At 34.1% G+C, this 23,464-nt stretch overlaps 2 protein-coding genes across 8 annotated transcripts; both read left to right on the top strand.

Moving 5' to 3' along the window:
• The first annotated feature begins 1,571 nt into the window (after positions 1-1,571).
• LOC128241745 (heat shock 70 kDa protein 12A-like) lies at positions 1,572-10,678 on the top strand. Its single transcript, XM_052958808.1, has 10 exons — positions 1,572-1,708; positions 1,984-2,081; positions 2,756-2,857; positions 3,562-3,663; positions 4,412-4,630; positions 5,282-5,423; positions 6,696-6,811; positions 7,389-7,833; positions 8,256-8,318; positions 9,614-10,678. Exons 2-10 carry the CDS (start codon positions 1,992-1,994, stop codon positions 10,036-10,038), a joined length of 1,704 nt encoding a protein of 567 aa, XP_052814768.1. The 5' UTR covers positions 1,572-1,708; positions 1,984-1,991; the 3' UTR covers positions 10,039-10,678.
• Positions 10,679-13,721: 3,043 nt separating this feature from the next.
• LOC128241439 (heat shock 70 kDa protein 12A-like) lies at positions 13,722-22,942 on the top strand. Of its 7 annotated transcripts, none has more exons than XM_052958366.1 (10): positions 13,722-14,008; positions 14,636-14,733; positions 15,247-15,348; positions 16,185-16,286; positions 16,838-17,056; positions 17,754-17,901; positions 18,847-18,962; positions 20,263-20,707; positions 21,138-21,200; positions 22,203-22,942. In XM_052958366.1, exons 2-10 carry the CDS (start codon positions 14,644-14,646, stop codon positions 22,625-22,627), a joined length of 1,710 nt encoding a protein of 569 aa, XP_052814326.1. In that variant the 5' UTR covers positions 13,722-14,008; positions 14,636-14,643; the 3' UTR covers positions 22,628-22,942. The 7 variants fall into 7 exon arrangements, with proteins under 7 accessions (XP_052814326.1, XP_052814320.1, XP_052814323.1 ...); XM_052958360.1 differs by having other exon boundaries at positions 14,633-14,733; XM_052958363.1 differs by having other exon boundaries at positions 14,630-14,733.
• The last annotated feature ends 522 nt before the right edge of the window (positions 22,943-23,464 follow it).

Below are 23,464 nucleotides of genomic sequence, written 5' to 3'. Positions count from 1 at the left end.
GGTACCCCTCTAGGTGCATGTGTTCTGTATTATTGTCAATCATATTAAAATAAAATAAGTATTAACGAACTTTACACACCTGGCAGTAAAACCCTACAAGTTCTACATTTATTTTTCAAAAACAACAACAACAATAACATGTTTTGTACATTTCAAATACTGTCTAGCTGTATCTTGAAATTTACTCTAAAACATGAAGAACGTAGATACGGACGAAAATGTTGTCACACCCTAATTGTTCTTTTTGCTACTACTGAATACGGTTTGGATAATGGTGGAGATTGGTAATAGCCTTTTGTCGTCCGTCCGTCGAACATCGTCCGCAATTAGTTTAGTTTGTTACCTCTCTAGCAATTATTTACGATTATTGCCAAGTTTGAGTCATGGCCGAATCTGACCAGTAGTTAAAGAGCAAGTTTCCTTGCTTTTTAATAGATGCCAATTTAAATTTGTTCACATTTTAGCACATTTATTGCCTAACCAATCCTTATCATAATAACAAATGTACGACTTTAGGTGCCCGGTTAAATTCAATTAAGAGCCATGCAAAATGATCTTGATATGGTCTTGACTAATAAATAAATGCCATATTTAACAGTGTTTACATACAATCACCTATTCACCAATCATAACTATATTAAGAGAGAATGTATATGACTATCATATCCCGGTCAAGTTCGATTGTGGTCGAAGAGTTCCCAAAACAAACAACCTTATTTATACAGAAGCATCTAATCATTGTATCAGGATGATTGTCTGTAATTGTTACATATACCAGGTAAGCGTTTCAGGGCCCGGTGGACCCTCTTGTTTGTTTGTTTTTATTCCTGTCAAGATACTACACCTAGTCTAGCGATCATGTTAGACTAGCCTAATTTTCTAGTTTTCAAGATTATACGTAGATCGGGGCCAGCAGTGTAACTCAGATTTTTTGCTTTCAGTCATAGCAGCCATTGAGGTCAAGTAAAATCATAATATTAACCCGTGAGTGGAAAGAAGACGGAACGTAAGTCCTTTACATACGTGTATATATATATATATATATATATATATATATATATATATTCCGTATACGTTCCGTATAAAAACGCAATGCAAACTTCCCCGTTTTTATAAAACGATACTGGTTAACTCACTTAAAGTGTACACGTTTTCAGCATAAATAACAAACTCTATTTGTTTTATGACATTTTAACATCTCGCAATGATATTTATGACGTGTCATCAGAGTCGAATACGGTCTTATTGCAACGGAGAAGAATACGGACCACCGTATTTTGCGATAAGTTTTGCGTTTTGATTTATGATGGGTATATAATAAGAACAGATATAAGCTTGTATAATTGTTTTTACTCCAATCATTAGCTACGTGGCCCCAGTTGAAAAAAACGCTAACATACTATTTTATTTGTACACAAATGATATGCATGTTTGTTATTGTCATTGAATTGTTCCACTTACATTGTGCTACTTTAAATGTACCTAGTGTACCTGATTAAGATATACAATACATTCATGTTTATCAAATACTGGGACAGTGATTTAACTTCCTCTTTCGTTTTGAAAAACAGTTCATTTAACGTATCAATACTTCTGATAATGAATTATCAATTAGTAAAGCTGTACTATTAGTATTATAAATACATTTAGTTAAGAAAGATTATTCCCAATTTAGGCTCATAACTATTCTATCGATTCGGTGCTTTTGGTATGTATTTAGATCGGCTAGATTGCGATCAATAGTTTTCCTTATTATTCTTTTGTAAATCAAAGTGAATAACATTTGCGATTGTTTTATTTGCTCATTCATTTTGTTTGCATGATTGAGTTACATGAATAGTGTCTATTCTCCAATAAGTGATTTATATCATGGAAAGATTTTCATTATGTTAAACTCATTCTACATTTTTACAAGCTAAGTAAAATAAAAGTGAGGACATTGAATGTTATTTTTTTGATCACATTATTTTATTTTGACAACAGGAAGTGAAATGTCACGCGAAGAACACGTGGTTGTTGCAGCCATAGATTTTGGTTCAACGTATTCCGGGTACGCTTTTCAATTCCGAGGGTCCGACAAGGTAAGTACGCATCAGTGTAATGCATCGGGTAATGGTGAAAAATGAAACATATTTGAATTACTTTTTTATATTTAAAATTAAACTTTCTAGCTATTAAATAACAGAAAAATCGGTTTATCACTTTTTGATACCAAGGTTTTGAATTGTGAAGCATTGTTTAAGCAGGGTAACCTGTGAATACCAATTACTTTTATTAAATACAGTGAATCAGTTATGATTATACAAATATAAGAATAGCGATAACACAATACGGCGAATCACAATTTCAAATAATATTCGTTCATTTCTAATTCAACTTCCTATGACGACTAAGATTTTTAAAAACCTTTCATACGATTCGTATGCAGTCACACCATACTAGTTGGGAACAGCATTACCTCAATAAGACCTGGTGCAACCAGAATGACAGCATAAGTTAACATAACGTTCTTTAAAATCATTGTAAAATAAATATAGTTTAACCTCAAAGAACCATTAAAAGCCGAAATTATCATTTAATTTCTGTTTAGTTTCAAGTTAGTTGGTTTGGTCCACGTACTCCATTTCCCCAACAATACCAGACCAGGTCCTCGCGCCAGCGTGAGTGACTTAGCATTAAATAGTTTTACGTTCTTCACGTTATTGGAAAAAATACTAGAAAAATATTTCAACGCCGCATGTTTTTATTATTTCAGATCTGTTCCCTTTCTACCTTTAGTGGGTCCACAGTCACATACAAAGCTCCGACTGTCATCCTCTTTGACAAGGATAAGAATTTCAACTCATTTGGATATCAGGTAGGTATTTCTTGAGCATTATTCAAAACGAATTAAATTTCATGTGGTTAAATATCTATCTTGTTTCTCCATTGATTTTATAGCAATATCCTTGTTCGTAGAATAGTTTAGATAAGAGAGCTTTTTAATTGATTTTATATCTAACTCAGTTTATGTTTTCTGAATTCAATAGTTTAGGCTATTCATTTCCACAGTAAATCAATCACGCACCAAAAGACAAACTATTCATATTTTATTTCTTTTTAAGGCTCAATATTCAGCAAGTATGTTGTCCTTTTATACATGTGTTGTTTTGAGAGCTACACATTTTTCTGAAAGAATTTTTTGATATGGTTCAAAATTGCATATGCATCTTATTGCAAACGTGTAACAAGACTATGATTGGTTTGGGCTGTGAACATATTTCACACTATCAAATCAGCAAATTAGCACGAGAAACATTCCTCTATAGTTATAAAGTAATTTGAGTGTTTTTGTCACTCAACAACAAGCTGACATTTTTAGATTAAATGGCATTGTAGCAGCGTCGAATGTCATAAACCATAACCAGACATATACCCGACCCTTTTCCTTTATTTTAACTGTCGCGCAGTTACAGAGAAAACAATAAACGCTACATCTACATCAGCATTATGATACCATATACAATATGCTGCTTTTCCGACGATGGTTTCTAGCTGTTCTTGCTTATTGATGCACTGCAGGCCGAAAACAAGTATGCAGAACTTGCGGAAGAAGGCAACCACGTTGGGTGGCGATATTTCCGTTGCTTTAAAATGGAACTGTATAGAAGTAAAGAACAGAGGGTAGGTTTAAGATATGATAAAGAATAAAGAAACATAGATGTGACGTCACACCAGCGGTGATGAAAATATGCATTTTATCTCAAATTTATCAAATGAAGCATCTCATTTTAGTTCTCAAAGCATGTTGAAGTTGAATTAAAGTTATTAAATTATCCTCGTCATTACCGGGAGGTGTTAAGTGTATCTTAATTGCACTTTTGAAAAATGCAAATATAGAGTCAGTTTATGATATTTTTATCCGTCCGAACATATTATGTATGCATAGGGTAAAAATCAAATAAAATAACCTTTAATGTAAAATTTCAACATTCATAATTTGGAAGCAAACGCCATTACCTATAACGATAATAATTTCAAATAAGCATGTCAAGGCATGTCTTTTACAGGATACAGAAAAACTCATCTCACAATTAACAATTAACCAAATATCAAAAGGTCCCGGCACATCAATATGTTCTCTATCAGTGTTGAAAAAACCATAAAAATGACGTATACTGTTTATGTTTGAAATGACACTAAATGCTGATACAAACTAAATTTATCTGTATTTCGGTATTAGAAAACAGCAATTGTACTTTATAGGTCTAGCAGAGAACACTGTGAGTTTGTTTTACTAATTAAAGCTTCTGATTGAGGTATATAAGTCACACTCTTTGTAGCTGGGGCTTTGTTCTCGCCTGGTATAAACCCAAAAGGATTCATAAGTCATAAAAATATCGACTATTTTTCCTTAAATTTCAAATTTCAGAAACTGCGTGCTGCATCAACAGTGAAGGATGACCAGGGACAGAAAATGAAAATAGTAGATGTGTTTGGAGGTGCAATCAAATACCTCAAAGATGAGCTAATGGGAGAACTCTTAACACATGCCCCAAACTTTGAGGAAAAGGACGTCAAATGGTTGATAACTGTTCCCGCCATCTGGGATGATGCCGCGAAACAAATAATGTTCAAGGCAGCTGAGAAGGTACGAAGCCAAAACATACATTTCTTTACGGTAAAGAATGAAAACACATTGCCGCAACACTACATGGTATAAGTAAATGAAATAAAATATCGTTGAAACAAATTCTTTAAACTAAAGGAAAACTGTAAGTATGCGAGATGCTATTTGTGACTTCATATGGTAAAAAGAATTTCGGTGATCACATATTATAAACCTAAAAGAGCGATAGGAGAGAGGCTTCGCATAAGTCTTAGCGTTCTTCTTGTTTTTCAAAATCTTAATAATTCAACATATATCAAATATATTGGTACAATGTTATGTTTCTATACTGTGTTTATTTGTTTAACGTATATTCTCTTGTGCTACATATGGAAATACAAGTTGTTTAAACCAAACCGGAAATTTTGTTTATAAAAGCACATTTCTTTTAGAGATTGCGACCTCTTAATATCTCGCAAGAGTAAATATCAATATACTTTCTTTACAAGTTCTAATTTATGCAACATACACAACCACAAACAAGCCACGCACGCATCAAATGAGCTTCATTAATAAATGATCGGTTCACCACCTTGAAACGGCCAATGAAACTCGAGTCACGGAACACGAATGTATGCCGTTCAAGATTATAATAAGGTATCATAGTTCTAAGACGATATAAACTTGTTTTAGGCTGGAATATCACCTGCACACTTTGTCTTTGAACCAGAGGCGGCCGCAATATTTTGCAAGAACGAGTATGAGACAGCAGATGATCCCAGACAGAAGGACATTTTTAAAGCTAACTGCAACTTTATTCTCATAGATCTTGGCGGTAAGATTTTCTTACATTGTCCAAAGAAGCACTTGTAGAGTTTAATGTAATTTTGTTTTTAAGTTATGCAGTCTTTTGTCACAACATTGCATCATTTTAATTGGCGGTATAATGGATGTTTGTCTGCAGACTTATTTCTTCCAAACAGCCGTTACCTTTCCTTCAGTGTTAAAACAAAGTTATTAAATGGAACTTTAACAAAATATTTCATAGATACGTGTTTTGTAAAGAAGAACTATACATGAAATCCAGCTATTTTCATACGCGGTGCCGAAGATCTTTTCAGTCCGCAAAGGGAGATCGCTGTGTAGGGGATTTATAGTCGTATATTTATTGGTCCAAATATTTGATTTATTCCTTAAACTTATATATACCGATTTGGCCATATGTCTTTAAATGCGTTCCATTGTATTTTCAAATAACTTCAGCGATGACAAATTGATCGCGTGAATATATGTAGATCACTGGATGCAGTTAGCTTCTAGTTCGTAATTCCTAATAACAACGTGTCTTTGTAATTATAGCACTTTTCGAGGGTCTTTTCAATTAACATAATGAAATTAAACACAGTTGTTTGAATGCTGATAACTGTTGCTGTAATGATGGCAAATCACATTTCACGAGAATTGATGAGTTAATTAATTACCCGGGAGTAACATCATTGTCTCAGTGGCAGTAAGCAGCGAACGAAATATGTCGAGTCATTTTCTGGGAATATCTTGAGCGTAACTGGTTTAAATATCATGTTTCATTTAGCCAAATATCTAGCTTACGCTTTATGCCAAAACCTGAAACATCGTTTATTCTTTTTTGTTTATAGAAAGCCTAAAAACAATTTAACGGGCGAAAAGAATTAGATATTAACCAAAACAAAAGTAGTAACCATAACTGGATCCGTTTAAAAATGAATTTAGATTGTTGGAGTAGTTTGGGCCTGTCGCTGAACGGAAGTGAGCTACCTTAGTGACACGAATATTTCGATTAATTGAAAGTCCTTCAAAATATTTAAGCCCCCTTCAAGTCATTGAAGGTCCCTTTAGATATAAGACCATTTTTGATGTTCAGAAAAGTCGTATCAAAAACTTAATATAGAAACTTTGTTTCCTTTGCTCAAAACATTAAAAGTATTTCGTGATTGTCTGACCAGTGTTTTGTGATTGTCTGGACAGTGTTTTGTAATTGTCTGACCAATGTTTTGTGATTGTCTGGCCAATGTTTTGTAATTGTCTGACCAGTGTTTTGTGATTTCAATCACCAGCTGTGTTGTTTTAGGAGGAACTGTTGACGTCACTGCACACAAGGTCAATGATGATGGTACTTTGGATGCCCTTATGCCGCCGTCAGGGGGACCCTGGGGAGGAAACAACGTCAATAGAAAGTTCTTTGAGGTAAAATATACCAAACTATTTGATTTATATAGGATACATTATGTCCCTACCTGGCATTTCATTTTTTTTTACTAATACCGAACCCTCACGTTTCCTCCTACCTGTTTTAGCTTTAAGGCTGTAGGCCGCAAGGCCTACAGAAGTTTTTAGCCAGGGTAATAAATTTAAATGCGTTAATTAATACAAGACTTTCAGATTTCAGTTTTGCTGAATTTCTTAATTCTAACTGACGTTTTGACTGATGTTATAACTGACGTCGGTCCAATATTGGCATGTTGGCTGGATTACAGTGAATGAAGTCGATGAAATATTACTACGCGAAGTTGAATACATCTCATGATTAACAAAATGAATATATATACAAATTACCTACATCACTATTACAAAGAACTATTTTTGCGTTTTCGTTAGACCTTTAAATTTTGCGTCCAAAGAGGTTTATCATCAATTACTGGTTACTCTATAGCAGTCTTTCATTGTTTCATTAAAGCTTTGGGCTATATTTGTTGTTGTTTTACAAATTAATAGGGTATTTTTATTCTCGGTCATTAATAATTTTGTTTATACATTTCTTTAGCTTTTGGAAAACATATTTGGAGCCGAAGTTTTTCGAAGGTTTTCTGCTGAAGAAATGGACGAACGGCTTGAGCTTGAAAGATCGTTTGAAGTGAAAAAAAGACTGGATGGTCAGTTCAGTATCAAACTACCGGCACGACTCATTGAACTAGCTGGTGTTACACAAATTCAAGAAAGCCAACATGCTCCGAAAGTCACATTTAGAAAAGACAAACTATTTATCAATGCTTCAACGGTGTTAGACATTTTTGAAGAAACAATTGAACAAACCATTGTTCATGTTAGCGAGCAATTACAAAAGGCGGACTTACAGAACGTATCAACTATTGTATTAGTTGGAGGGTTTGCAGAGTCAAAAATACTTCAACAGATGATGAAAAGTCGTTTTGATCCAAATATATATATGCTGGTCATTCCACAGGCTCCTGAACTTGCTGTTTTAAAAGGTATATTACCTCATCGTATAAAATTGTTGCAGAAATGTATCCTTTTCATTTTAAAGAAACAGTACGTAATATTTTACATATCGTTTGACGTATTGACAACGTAGTTTGTGCATTGGGGAAAATTACAAAACTTTCTAATGCTTTCCAATGACGTTAGAGAGAGCATATAACTTGTCAATGATTGGACTTGGTTTTATTACAGTTTAAGAACTATTAGCATAGTGCACGAACGCAAATAAACTTTCTCTAACATTTAGTGTATAAAGATGAAGGATAAAGGCAATATAATCCCGTTATTCTGGTTTGAATATTTATGCGAAAAGTTTGAAGTCGTTAGTGAATCATGATTATGTTTTATTATGTTTTATAGAACGATTTGCTCTGGTAAAATGTCGTGTATTCTGCTTTACCCTTCGATTCAGGTGCAGTTTTGTACGGACTTGACGAGTCTGTCATCCGCTCACACAGAATGCCGTATACTGTAGGTAAGCTACTTGTGGTTTTCCATCTGTGACAGGCTCAGATATGTATGTGGTCAGTCCAGTGATTTAATCGGGGACCCGCTGCTTGCAAGTCCAACTTTTTTTACTCGGGATCACCTGATTGCAAATCCGCTGAGCTCACCGGCTTTGATTTCTAACAAACTCACTTACCTGTGCGGGTCAGTTCAGTGGCATTTACCCCCATACTGGAAATTCATCCTCGAATTTCATAACATCGGTGTTAAGGAATACACATTAAAATGGGTGCTGTCTCGGTCTCACGTGTAGCGCCAAATGATTCGGTCTCGGGAAAGGTATTGCTAATGCGTATATTAAAACCGGGACTCCCTGCTTGCAAGTCAGCCGCTATACTAATCACATACTCGCTGACCTGAAAGAGACAGTAGCGTGACATCATAAATGTTATGTTTATCAATATCAATATTCTGGTAACTAATGATAGTGGTATCGATATTCTGGCAATTATGTATATATACCTATCAACATGCTGGCAAGTAAATATAGACAAGGGCAATTATAAATAATCTTACCAACATTTTTGTAATTATGTATTGGACTTACTGATTTTATGGCAACTATGTTTACACTGACCGGCATTATGCCAATTATATTGAGCACTTTCGATATTGACGAGTTCATATATTCTTATCGATATTCTTGTATGCTGGAGTTATAACAATAATCTCTATGAAAACTAAAGGGACGAGCCGATATGTCCAACATTTAATCAAAAACCAGGTGTCAAGGACACAAGGCCGGGCATTTGGAACTCCTCTACCAATTTTATCGAAAACAACCTCGTATATGGACGGTTTACAATGTCAGAAATCGGTAAAAGTAGATCGCGTAGTTATTTAATTTAGCAGATAAACTTAATGACTTAAGTCTAGGGAATCTTAATTATGTTAGCAATAAAACACTTCACTGGTAACCAATTTAAACTAAGATCAACAAATACAAGCTAAAAGAAACATTTAATGAATAATATCATTAAACAAAAACACTAACTACTTCTGCTGATGTACCGGCATACACCCGAGGTTATTTTCGATCAAAATGGCCGAAGAGTTCCGAATGAAGGCCGGGGCGCTAAAACCACTGAACGGGAGACACATACCACGTCACATAATATATTTATTTTGTAAAATAACACTATAGAATCACACTATGTGTGTCCATTTCAAACTAAATACAGAATTGTTTCGCTCATAATACATCTCGATTAAGTTATGTTTAGTAAGTCATATATAGCTATATTTATATACTGAAACACACAGGAATCGACTCATCTGTCCCGTTTGAAGAAGGGATACACCCTGAACAACGAAGGAATTTTCAAAACGGCTCGTACAAGTGCACCGATATATTCAAAGTTTTCATCAAAAGAGGAGAAAGAATTCAACCCGACTTGGAGTCAGCCACGTATGAGGTTCGAGCCACAAACCCCGAGGAAGCTGTTATAGAACTCTATAAGACAGACAGGGATGACACTCCTACTTACACCAGTGATTGCACCCTGCTTGGTAAAGTGAGGCTTACCCTAATCGCTCCAACACAGGCCAACCAAAATGAAAAGGATATTCGTGAACAAACGAATCCAATTATAAAAGTTAACATGTATTTTGGTGGCACATTCGTTACTGTGAAAGCCGTTCAGGATGGAACGAATAAATCAATTGTCACTAATATTAACTTCCTGTAAACTTATATGTGCAAGCAAATAAAGCTTTAAAAGAACTCGCTTAAAATCATAAATTTAAGATTTCCTTAATTGCTCCAACACTCACTCGAAAAAATGTGTGTCAACCATAGAATCCTATTACAATACAAGTTCAAATGTATTTTGGTGACACGCTGTTTACTGTGACAGCCATTGAGTTTGGAACGAACAAAACAGTTGTCGCATATATTAACTTCCTGCAAACAAGTACCTACAGACAAATTGCCAGCGAACTTATATGTTAAAGCAAACGAGCTTTCCATTCAAAACAACGAACCGCCCCATGACATGTTTTGAATATTAATGCACGTATCATTATTTTGTCATTCCCGCTTGGCAGTCCACAAACATAACGTCTACCTTCCGGTAGTATTGGAAATCGGACAGAAAAATAACTATCGATAATCGGTTTATGAAACCGATCAATGATCGATTATTAATCGATTTAATTATTATTTAATTATCACTGATTTTCATATTTAAGGCATATAGATACAGTACATGCACCAGTTTTAAGCACCAATGTTCCCTTACAATATTGTTTGTACATTTCTTTGTGTAAATTACGTTATTTATTCAGAACGAAACTATCTTTCAGTGTTAACAAGTTACTTATACAGAACATGATACCACAGACTCTAATTTTTGTCTTACATTTGGTATTGTATACATGTGTAAAATAAACACAAAGAAAGCTCAAATCAATTTTTTTTTATAATCAGTCAGTAAAAAGAAAAACAAGCAGTTGAACATTCTAGTATATGTTTTACAAGAACATTTTTTTTAGAAAACTGAGAAAACTTCTTACATATAAAAAGTTAACGGTTACATGTTTCTAAAATCACTTTTAAACCACAAACATGAGAAGTTGAGAACAAATTCTTTAGCAGTAAAATTACAAAGAAAATTTGTAATAAGGTACTGTAGTGACAAACTGACTTAATAAGAATATGATTGGACATTTAACATTTCAACATTAATTAGCATTAATCAGAAAAAGATAATTAGTCGGTAGTGGTTGCGTCCCTTGTTTCTATAATCGATTGTTTAAAATTCACTATCGATTGTCGCCGACATAGGCCTTTCCGATCAATTGTCGATGATAATCAATCATCTGCACAACACTACCTTCTGGACTATCATGAGTTTGTCGGACGTGGTAAGATGGCCACCCAGAACACATACGTTGATGTGGATTGTATGCAAAATGTTGTTTCCTGGACCATTACCATCCCAGAATTGCTATTAAATATTCCTGCGCCAGTGGCCCGTTCGACTATAGGATCTAGGTTCTTACTTCAATAATCTTTAATTTGTATAAATAATGCAGATGGCAAAAAAGGATTGTTCTTGTTTCCGTAAATAACCAATTCAAATTCACAGTCATTGTATATCCATTTTATGCATATATTTAAAGTGACACTCTTATTCAAAATCAATACATACACATGTATAACAAACATAAATTTTGAGTGAAAAGCCCTTATCTTCCTACTTAATAATACATTTATGAAAAATATTAAATTCTGATAGCAAGTGTATTTAATAGCAGAAAGCGCAAAAATATTAAATAATTGGTGAATGCTAAAATATTTACTGTTGTCTGTTACAGGTTACACACCACCATTGTCATTTCCTCTATAATTCAATGTGAAATGATTATTTTTAGACAACATTTAAAGGCATTTTGAGCGAATGCAGACTATGATAAACTTATATATTCTTAAAGTACAAGCTTTAAATTACCTTTTAAGCCAATAAGAAAGGGGGATCAAGTTATTCCTAAGAAAAATCTCTCCACTTGAAAAACAAACTCTAAAAAATGCACAGTCCGCCATGACAGTTCTTTCAAAATGACCTTTCAACCACAGGGCAGCAGTTTATGCTTAAATATGTATTCTAAATGATAAATGAAGCAATAATAGATACTCAAGGTATAAAAGATTCAGGAATAATTGATTTACAGTGTATTGAGCATGTGAAAACATGTCTATCAGTCATAAAAACATTATTTTTTTATTGAGAATTTTCCACACAACGGAAGAACATATGACGAAATGGTGACGTCATACCTTATAGTTTTATAAGGTATAAATACCCTGTTTTAATTCTGATTTCTTTCAAATTAAACTCGATATCCTTCATAAAAACCATTGTTTTCGACATTTATTCATCCTTTTTTAAATATTAAAACACTATTATAAATTGTGGTAAATCTTTTTTGGGAGTAAGAGTGCATCTTTAACGGTAACATTGGTTTTAGGGTAAGATTCGGTATTTTTCACCTTTTAAATACCAAAGGTAAATATTTCGATCGTGGCTGCGCTTCTCTTGAAATTAGGTTTTGGGTGCCGACTCGGTGAAATATATTATGATCATACGCTTCATCAAACAATTGTCCTCTAGTTCTATATCATTAGTCATTAATTGTGTATATAAATAATCGGGGTAGGTGAGCGGAGGGTGGTGAAAACCTTTCTTTGCTAGTTTACTGTTCATGCTTTCACATGACTTAAGCTTTCATATCGCATTGCAAGAAGTTTTGAAAAATCAAGGTTTGAGAAATTTAATATATCTATCGCAGTGTTTACCCGAAGTGGTGAATGCAGTACAAGCGTTCGGCTGAATAGCAATTCAATGTTCTGCACAAATCAATATTTTTATTCGATAGGAAAGCATTCATAAAACGTGACAAAACTAGGTTGAATATTTAATGTTTTAGTTTCAATACAGCTCAATGACTTCAGAGGTTTATAAACTCTTTTAAATGTTCTAGTTTAGACGGCTCAACAAACCGCGTCTTTGGTGCAAGATTGCACTGCTTTGTGGCATGATAGGCTGAGTTAATACAGGGGCCTACCAGCAGTATTTTCAAATGGATGCCCATTTACCTGTGTTAACTGTCAACATATGCAACTCTTTTATACTTTTTGGCCAAGAAAGTTTGATTGAAAAAAGAGCGGGCGGAGAACACGTTTCAACAATACAAATTAAATACAGTATATTGAAAGCCAACTTTCAGTTACTTTACAACCACTCTTAAACAGTGTTATGTTGATTGTTGATTGTATTAACACTTCCTTAAGATTTCTGTATTTCTGATTTCAAGATTTAAGCACTTGCCATTTCGTTGGATCTAATATGTATGTGTACGCCCGAGCGTACAGAAGAACGTCGAGTTACGGATCGCGTTACGAATCCATATTGTTATACAATCATTTGCGTATTTTTCTATTGTTTTTTATATTGCGACAATAACTAAATATAGTTCATTTGAATTGTAAACATGTATTATGGTGCAGGAAATGATCCATGATTTCCGTTTATAATGCAAATAAATTATGTAAAAATTAAACAAAATCCGCTTTTTTAAATTATGATCGTGTTTGCTTTTTTGGCTTTTTTTAATATATATTACTTTGTTAGTTGCAGTACATTTTAGCAGTATTCTACTTAAAGTTAAGTTAAACGCTCAAATCTTTAATCTGTTAAAACGAGATTCTTTCAAAAAACGATATTGAAAGTATGTCTTTACATTTACACTTTATTACTATATCGCATGCAAGCTGGAAGGTAGTTTGAAATGCGATATTTTAATTATGTCAATAGTCGGCAATACGAATCTCATTATTACAGGCTAATGTAAAAGTTTGAAGATTTAATATGATATAAACATTAAGCTTTTGAAATTGAGATGCGTATAACATGAATGCTATATCGGGTGACAGAATTATAAAATGGAGGAAACCAGAGGATCTTATACCAATTCATACCTTTGATAACAAAAAAGTGTTTAAGACTCCTGCATTTTTACGAAAATGGTCAATTGATATTATCGTGACAAATATGAACACGAACGGCAATCTAATTTCAGTTGCTTTAGGCTTTGGAACTACTTTTTCTGGCTAACGCTTATTTTACTACGGATAATATTATACAGGATCTGGCCAAGGTAACACTGACATAAATACGTTTTCTCTCTGGTTGAATATGTAACTCATTATGGTAAATCTAAACCATTGAATATATGGTTTCATCTTTCTGTTAAAAACGACTTGTTACGAAAACGAAAGAAGAAGTGTATTTTAAGCAGGTTAATGTCAACTGTCTCTATCAGGTACATTTAAAATACACTTCTTCTTTCGTTTTCGTAACAAGTCTTTTTTAACATGTTTATGCGTCTAATTGTATTCTTAAGAAGTTTAAAGTGTACGAGTAAGACATTTAGTTCAGAAAGATGAAACCATATATGGGTTAAGTTGCCTCGCATTTGTGCAAAAGGAGAATATTTTACAAAATAAATCTAGCAATAAAGTGCGTTAGGTAAGTATTTGGGTCGGCCATCTTTCGATCAATATTTATCGTCATCTTATAACATTTTAGTAAATTCAAGGACGAACATTTGTGTTCTTTGCGTATATATTTGTTGGGACTACTGACAGTGTATATTAGCCTTGATTAAGTTATTGATATCATTGAAAAACATTTGTTTACCTATGTAGAATTTGAATACAATATGCGTATGAATAATGTAAGGGCAAACCTTGTTAGGTTTAGTCTGTTTTTGTTCGAGAAGCAGGAAGTGAGATGTCGCGTGATGAACACATGGTTGTTGCAGCCATAGACTTTGGTACAACGTATTCTGGTTACGCTTTTAAATTCCGAGGATCCGACAAGGTAAGTACGCACCGATATAAGATATCAAGTAAAAGTTTATGTAAACGTTTTAAGAGTAAGATGTAAAATTTAATGGAAGCAGAAATGGGATGTACTTTTTTCGTTAATTTTAAGTATCATTTAAAACGTGGTTTTAAACCTTTATTTAGTTAAAACGGAATATTCTTATTGTTATCTTTGAATCAATCAAGGTTTCTATAGGGAAAGCATAGGAGAAACATTAAAGCACATTAAAATATAAATGCAACTTTTCTTCGAATACATTGTTTAAGTATAATTTATGAATTTGAACTACCGATCACTTTTTACGAGCCTTTGGCAAGCTTATTTACGTCAGGCTAGTTGGTTTTGCCCGCGTGTTACATTTCCCCGACAATACCAGACAACGTCCTTGCACAACATTGTGCCCGAGGACGTTACTTAGCATAAGAAAACATAACGTTCTTCACACTATTGGAAAAAATAAAGTTAAAACTTAAGGATTTTTCAACGCCGCATTTATAATGATTTCAGATCTGTTCCCTTTCAACCTTCAGTGGGTCTACGATCACGAACAAAGCTCCGACCGTCATCCTATTTGACAAGGATGAGAATTTCAACTCATTTGGATACCAGGCATTTACAATTTTAATGTTATAACTTAAACCTATCTGCTATGGTTCGTCAACGATTGAGTTCATAGTTATATCTGATAGAAATGCTATTCCCTAATAAGGGATACTTTAAATCATCTTCCTACATTTCTGCCTTTTGTTCCTTAACAGTTTTAAGGATAAAGTTTGAACCCATTATTGAATATCAAACAGTTATTGTCAACACATTACTTTATTGTGTTATACTTTAAATTTTATGATCATTTACAGTTTGAAGGTTTGAATTCAAACCCATTTAGAATCCATGTGGATCAATATCTACTATGTTTATACACTTAAATTTATCAACAATTCAGGTATTGTAATATAAGATAGATTTATTGTTTACTTAAATCATTCTAGGAAGAGCATTTAAAGATAATGCAAAGGAATTTCCACAGTAAAATATTGGGTTTGAAGGACCAAGACAAATTTTCAAATGAAATGTGTTGATATAGGTTCTTTATTTAGTAACCATAAAACACGAGTCTTTTATACATGTACGTAGGCTTTGGGAGTTACGCATGCTTCCGAACGAAATATGTGCAAGATTATCAGCACATAGACAATTGCATCTTGATACACAAGGATAACACGATTATGCTTGGATTTAGGTACCAACACGCTTGTAACTATCCTATTAACAATGTTCTGTTAATTACTAAAGGAGTTACATTTACAATGTTCTGTGTCAAGAGAACCCATACTACAGGAGCTACATTTATTTTGAATTTTACGTGGCCAGGAATAGCGTTCACGCATTAATTACCTGACATTATAAGACGAAACGGAATTCGTTCAAATATATATGCATTACAGGCTGAAAACATGTATGCAAAACTTGCGGAAGAAACCAACCACAAGGGGTGGAGGTATTTCCGTTGGTTTAAAATGGATTTGCAGAGAGGACCAACACAAAAGGTCGGTTGAAGAAACCAGAACTTGTTCATGGGCTTGTTAATGGGCAAGATAAAAACGGTTCTAATGAGGTTGTATTCTTTAACTCAAAAAAGGAAACAAAAACATTTTGGTTTTTCAGATGTTGAGAAAAAGTGTTGAAGGTGTCTAAAATACTTCCCTATCATTTGTAAATATCGTACCAAAACGAACATCTGTTATATGTCCTTTTATTTGTATAATGCTATGCAAATAAGGGAAACGTATAACATTTATAATGGGTAAAATGACTCCATCAAACGAATCTTCACGTTATGTACATACTGTCCTACGTCTTTTTTCAATATGATTGTGATATATTGAAATTTCAAGTTGTGAATGTATGTGTGTGTGTGTGTGTGTGTGTGTGTGTGTGTGTGTGTGTGTGTGTGTGTGCGTGCGTGCGTGTGTGTGTGAGTGCGTGACATATAAATTATGTTAATTACTATGTTATTGGCTTTAATATTCTTTAAACGCTGTACCCACATGGACATTTTGCCTCAATGAATTTTGTAAATAAACTCTTAAACATACAGAAGCTGCGTGTTACTACAACATTAAGGGACGACCAGGGACAGCCAATGAACATAATAGACGTGTTTGGAGGAGCACTCAAATACCTCAAAGACGAGCTGATGGAAACTCTCTTAGCATCTGCCCCACGCACTGAGGAAAAGGACGTCAAATGGACGATTACTGTTCCCGCCATCTGGGATGATGCTGCGAAACAAATAATGGTGCTTGCAGCTGAAAAGGTTAGTGAATACCCACACCGCTGGTAGCCACAAACAAACAATTAATTATGAGACAAGAAATTCATGGTATGAATAATGCAATAAATATTTTTGAAGCTAATGTTTCACAATAACGTAAAACTGTAAGTAACTATGTGTAGTGCGAATTATGACTTTATATGGTTACAGGACAGTCGTTCATCACATTATATAAACTTCACATATTCATAAGCAGCTCAAAGGATTATAAGCAGCTCAAAGGATTTACAGAAGAAAGCCATCGGTTTCTTATTGATTCTCTCAAAATCATAATCAATGTGCATATATCAGATATATTACTTGATTGTTATGTTCCTATATTGTATTTCCTATGAAAATGTTTAATATTTGTGTGTTTTCTTTTGTATTATGTATTTAAATGTTTGCGATCAAAGTAAACCAGACTTTCAGTCAGATAATAATACTTCCTTATTATAGCACCATTGTTTCAGATAATGCGTTCTGTAAACGTGTGAATGTTTTCAATATAAAAACAGTTGTTTTACTGGTTCAAATATGGTTCAAATATGCATGTTTATGCACTTCTACGTTATACTGTGATCATAGGAAGTCCCAAAACATGAAAAACAACTTGTACATATATATAAAGCCTGTTATTATGTCATGCATGATTAATATTATATTCTTACGTTTAAAGATAGTATGTAACACATTGCAGGCTGGGATAGCATTTGAACACCTTCAACTTGTTTACGAACCAGAGGCGGCCGCTATATATTCCATCAATGAGTATTCAACCGCTTATGATCCTCGACAGAGGGACATCTTTAAAACTGACAGCAACTTTATTCTCATAGACCTTGGCGGTACGATATCCTTACAATGTTAAAATACAGTATTTTAGGGTTAATTATATGACATGCTTTATTACAAGTTAAGCAACCATTTGTTACTACATTGCATCTTTTTAATTTGCTACCAAATGAAAATTTGTGTGAAAACCGACCTGTTGTCAAACTCCAGAAAGCGGTTAATTCCCTTTGATGATGAACAAACCCTCGTGGCAGATTCATAAATGCTTTTAAAAGCTTTAAATTTAGCTTAAACCTCGCTATTTTCATACGTGGTTGCAAAGATTTACAGCGTAATATACCAATGATATGTTTTTCTGTTTTATCTGGTAACATGTTTGTTTCATATCTTATACCGCATGTGAACTTAATATTGCGATATAATAGCATAACGCAATATTCGATTGGGAAAGGTCACACATAAGTGAACGAAAGATTCAAAAGTATACGTGTTTTACTTTGTTTTGAAGATATATATCTTTAAATGCGTTCCGTTTAGGTTTAATTAACTACAGCTTTGACTGATCAAGTAATAACAAAAGGACAACTTGCTGCAGAAGGCTTATAGGACGTTTCCTAAGTAATTTACTACCTAATAGCAAAATATGTTTTCAATGATAATTGCTAAGTTATGCTCTTAAGTATATTTATAACATAGTGACACGAAACCAAAACTTTGAAATGTTGCTGTGATCTTGGCATATTTGCTGATACGGCAGTGTACTTATTTGTTCTTACTACGTTACATCTCTCTATAAATATGATAATCCATCTGTGACTCAGAGGTAGTGGGCAATTATAGCGACCGCAAATTAAAAAATTAAGCTCCCTTTAGATAAAAAGTCAATTTTGAAAAGGTCGTATCTAACACGAAGAACAAAAAACGTTCTTTCCTAAATAGAACTCCTTGGTGATTTGACGCGTGCTTTGTCATTTCATTCACCATTTGTGTTGTTTAAGGAGGCACTGTTGACATTACTGCACACAAGGTTAATGTTGATGGCACTTTGGATGCACTTATGCCGCCATCAGGAGGACCCTGGGGAGGATACAACGTGAATAAAAAGTTTTTTCAGGTAGTAGATAACAAATCATTCGGGAGCTCTTTCATAAATAATGGTCGAACCTGTTTTTAGTAACTTATATCAAAGCCGAAAGTTTAAACATATCACCCGTTTAATGACACAGGGTAAACGCCAAAAACATAGAACACAAAAACAAACAATCACATACCAGAAACATGGAACAACAGCACAAAACTTAAATTAACATACTTGACTTGACCATATAGCACATTTAACCAGACTCATAAATGCTAATATTTGAAGTCTTGATGCTTTATTCATTGTAGTCTAGGTTGGTATTTAATTTTGATCTATCTAAGATCTTAGAACGATAAAGGCAGTATGAAAGTAGGTTTTAATTAATGGAGTTATCCAGCCAGCATGGATGTTTCGGCCAGACATCAAATTGATTTTGCCTTAAATATGTACACGATATCGGTCAAAATCGGTTTGGGATCAGTCCGCCTTAATTTTGCATCATAACGCGACTTAAGTGCAGCATCGGTTACCTACATCAACTAGTCATCAAAATAAGTTGAAGCGAAATCTTAGCTTGCATATCTCCGACAACTAATGAATTTCCCTATCAATATACGTCCGACATCGGTTAGCAACTAAAACCCGAAGTTAAAAAATGAAGTTGAAGCGACCCTATTTTTTGTGCCTTTTAACAGGGTATATATATGCTTTGTTACCATGGAGCTTGTATCATTAGTTTCACTGCATTTGATGTTCAACAAACGATATCTGACTAATTCTTAGCCGAATTTAATATTAGTTCGATTAATGGCCCTTTATATGTTAATGTTAAGATCTAGACAGTGTTTTTCACGAACCACTTGCATATTGTTGAGTAGCAGGTGAAATACATTTATGGATTAATAGTAGTTAAAATCGGTCAAGTTTTGCCGATATTCTGATTTTTATCTGACATCAGTCCAATATTGACATTATTGGTGGAATACAGTGATTCAGTAACGTATGACTATAAAATTGACTTAAGTTGCATATCGAATACCGTCATTGATTAAGAAATGTAAATAAACACGCCGACATCTATATTTCATGCAACTTTTGAATTGTTTTAGGCTTTTAGCCTTTGTGTCCATAGAGTATATATCTAAATACTCGCTACTCAATGCCTTTGGAAGTCTTTGTAGTCTCCCATCGACTTATGGTAGCTTTAGGCTAAATTTGGACTTAAACCAAGTCTATTTGTATGTTTTATAGTCAATTACTTGGAGGGTTTATTGAGGTCGAAAGGTATCGATCTTCACGATAATTAAATACTTTGGTTTGCACATTTTTGTAGCTTTTGGAAGACTTATTTGGAGCAAAGGTATTGCAGAAGTTTTCTAGAGAAGAAAAGGACGAACTACTTGAGCTTGAACGAACGTTTGAAGTAAAGAAAAGACAGGATGGTCAGTTCAGTCTCAAACTTCCGGCACGACTCATTGAACTAGCTGGTGTAACACAAGTTCAAGAAAGCCAACAAGCTATGAAAGTCTCATACAGAAGAGATAAACTATTTATCAAGGCTAAAGCAGTGTTAGACATCTTTAAAGAAACAATTGAACATACGATTGTTCAAGTTAGCGAGCTATTGCAAAAAACAGACTTACAGAACGTTTCAACGATTGTATTAGTCGGTGGGTTTGCAGAGTCCAAAATCTTTCAACAGATGGTGAAAAGTCATTTCGATTCAAACAGATATTTGCTAATAATTCCTCAGGCTCCTGAACTTGCTGTTTTGAAAGGTATGAAGATGTTTTTATACATAATAATGTTTCATAATTGTGTCGGTTCAATTTACAAAAATAATATATTATGTTATATGTCTCACATACTTCATGGACATCACCAAAAGTAAACTGTTTCGCAAAATAACAATTATTCATATTTTCTGAATACTATTCATATAAGAATGCTGACAATTCAATTGCTTTCCGGAGACGAAAATAATCACTGAATATTACTTATCATAGTTTGGACTGGTTTTGAATTCATTTAATTTAGCGCATGCGAAAAATTCTCTGACCTAAGGAATTTACTATTGGAGGGAAGAGGTAAACAAAACCTAAGTTAACGCGTTTCTTCTTATTTTATCATGACTGAATTTTGTTATGTTGTAGAGATATGGTAAGGTGTTATAACCGTCGTATACTCTACATTTTAATTTTTAATCAGGTGCAGTTCATTACGGACTAGACGGGTCTTTTATTCGTACACACAGAATGCCGTATACTGTAGGTACGTGACTTATTGTAGTTTTCTGCCAATCACTTGCTCAGAAAAATCCGAAGACTTAATCCTGGAACTCTTTTTGCAAGTCAAATCATTTCTAACATCTGAATTTGTTCTGATAACTTTAAATCTCTCAGGCCTGTCCGAGTCAATACCATGACATTCTCACCCGCAAGCTGGATATATCTCAGTTTCGGGAAAGAGAATGGCCAATATCGGTACCTCCTGCTACTGCTGCTAGCATGTGTTCTACAAACTGAGCCTACCGACCCGGCTTACTCACATACTCTATGGCATGTTCGACTCAGTACCTTAAAACAACATTGCAGTAATGGTAATCAATATCGATAATCTGGCAGGTATGCATAGACTTGTCGGAATTCTGGCAACTTAATAAAACGTGTTGATGTTTGGCTATTATGAACAACCTCATTGATATTCTGTCGTCAATGTGTATATACATATCGATATCCTGGCAAATAAATATAAACTGTAAGTCATTTTGTGAAAAAAATATCGACATATCGATATCCTGAGAGAAACCTAAAGAGTTAGCAATAGTCCGGAGGTTTTAAACATACTTATCGATGTAATGGATATATATTTTATCTGCATTAAATATATATATATATATATATATATATATATATATATATATATATATATATATATATATTAAACAACTGTTAATCTGCATCAGGGAACACATCTTGTAATATTTGGATTACAGCCCAGCGCTTGAAATTCTGTATATTATTGTATTTACTTATTCCTGTAGTTTATTTTGTATTATTCTACTCAGTTTATACGTTGATAATACCATAAATGCCGGCATTATCAAAGACAACAATAATACAATGGAAACTACAGGAACAAACCCATGGTTAAAAATATTTAAACAAACATCCTCGGTCAAGGTCACAATTCTATGGCGCGAATGCCGCTGTCCAGGATACTTTTTCAGAATGCATTGCTTATCAGTTAAACTGTATACTTTATTTTACACAGGGATCGACACATCTGTGGAGTTTGAAGAAGGAAGACACCCTGAAAAACTAAGGGTCTTCCAAAACGGCTCGTTCAAGTGTAGCGGTATATTCAAAGTTTTCATCGAAAGAGGAACACAAATTGAACCCATTATGGAGTCAGCAATGCATGAGTTTCGTACTCCAAGCTCAGAGGAAGCTGTTATAGAACTTTATAAGACAGATAGAGATGCTGTACCCACTTACATAGAAGATTGCAAACGACTCGGCGAAGTTAGGCTTACCTTAATTGCTCCAACGCAGGACGCCGAACTTAAAAAGGATTTAGTTCAACCGCAGAATCCAATTATACAAGTTAAAATGTATTTTGGTGACACGTTGGTCACTGTGAAAGCCATCGAGCGTGGAACGAATAACTCTGTTCTCGCAGATATTGACTTTCTGTGAACAAGTACCTACTAATAAATTGCCATTGACCTTATGTGGGATAGGATGTGAACCTTCCCAGCTTTAAATTAATCGGCTAAATGATATACATATCCACCTTATAAGGTGTATTGTATACACATGTAACAATCATTATTTTGTCTCACTTGTTGTGCTGCAACACATATTGTTTGGATTCCACACTATCAGACATTTGACAGGCTTAGTGAGACTGCCACCTTCGGGAATACTGGATTGTGCATATCACCAGGAATGTTTTGTTTTATCCTGGAAAAATCCAATTTTGTCAATGTTATTAAACTTTCCTAAACCTTGGGCCTGTTTCGTTAAAGGGTCTTAGTCAAAACTTTAATATCCTTAATCTGTATACTAGTTCACGGGTCAAAATGGATTTCCCATCTCCTCAGCTTAGTGTTTATTTCAATACTGGATAAAGTTCAATTCGCATCATAATGTAGCAAATTAAGAATAAGAACATACTCCGAGGTGATTTCAGTGTATGACTTAAATTTATTGTCATTAAAATGGGGCCCATTCGGGGTTCAGAGAACAAACTATTTGATATGTTTTAAACTATAATACTACAAGGTTTTTTTTAAAATGAAAAGGCTGAAATCCGACACTCGGACAAACATTATAGTGAATTAGTAATTGTCCCCTGTAAGTTAACGGGCTTGAATTGATAGGGCCATTCGCCCAAATACCAAGTTTGTTAGTTATGCCCGAATGCGCTTACTATGCACACTAGAATTCAGTATTGTTAAATGTATTATTTATTTATCATTATTTTGTATTATTTCATTTTTTGTTTTTGGGGATGGGGGTGGGGAGGGTAGC

This window comes from Mya arenaria, chromosome 7 (assembly GCF_026914265.1).
Source record: "Mya arenaria isolate MELC-2E11 chromosome 7, ASM2691426v1".
Lineage (NCBI taxonomy): Eukaryota > Metazoa > Mollusca > Bivalvia > Myida > Myidae > Mya > Mya arenaria.
This window is presented reverse-complemented; position numbering and strand designations above follow the sequence as displayed.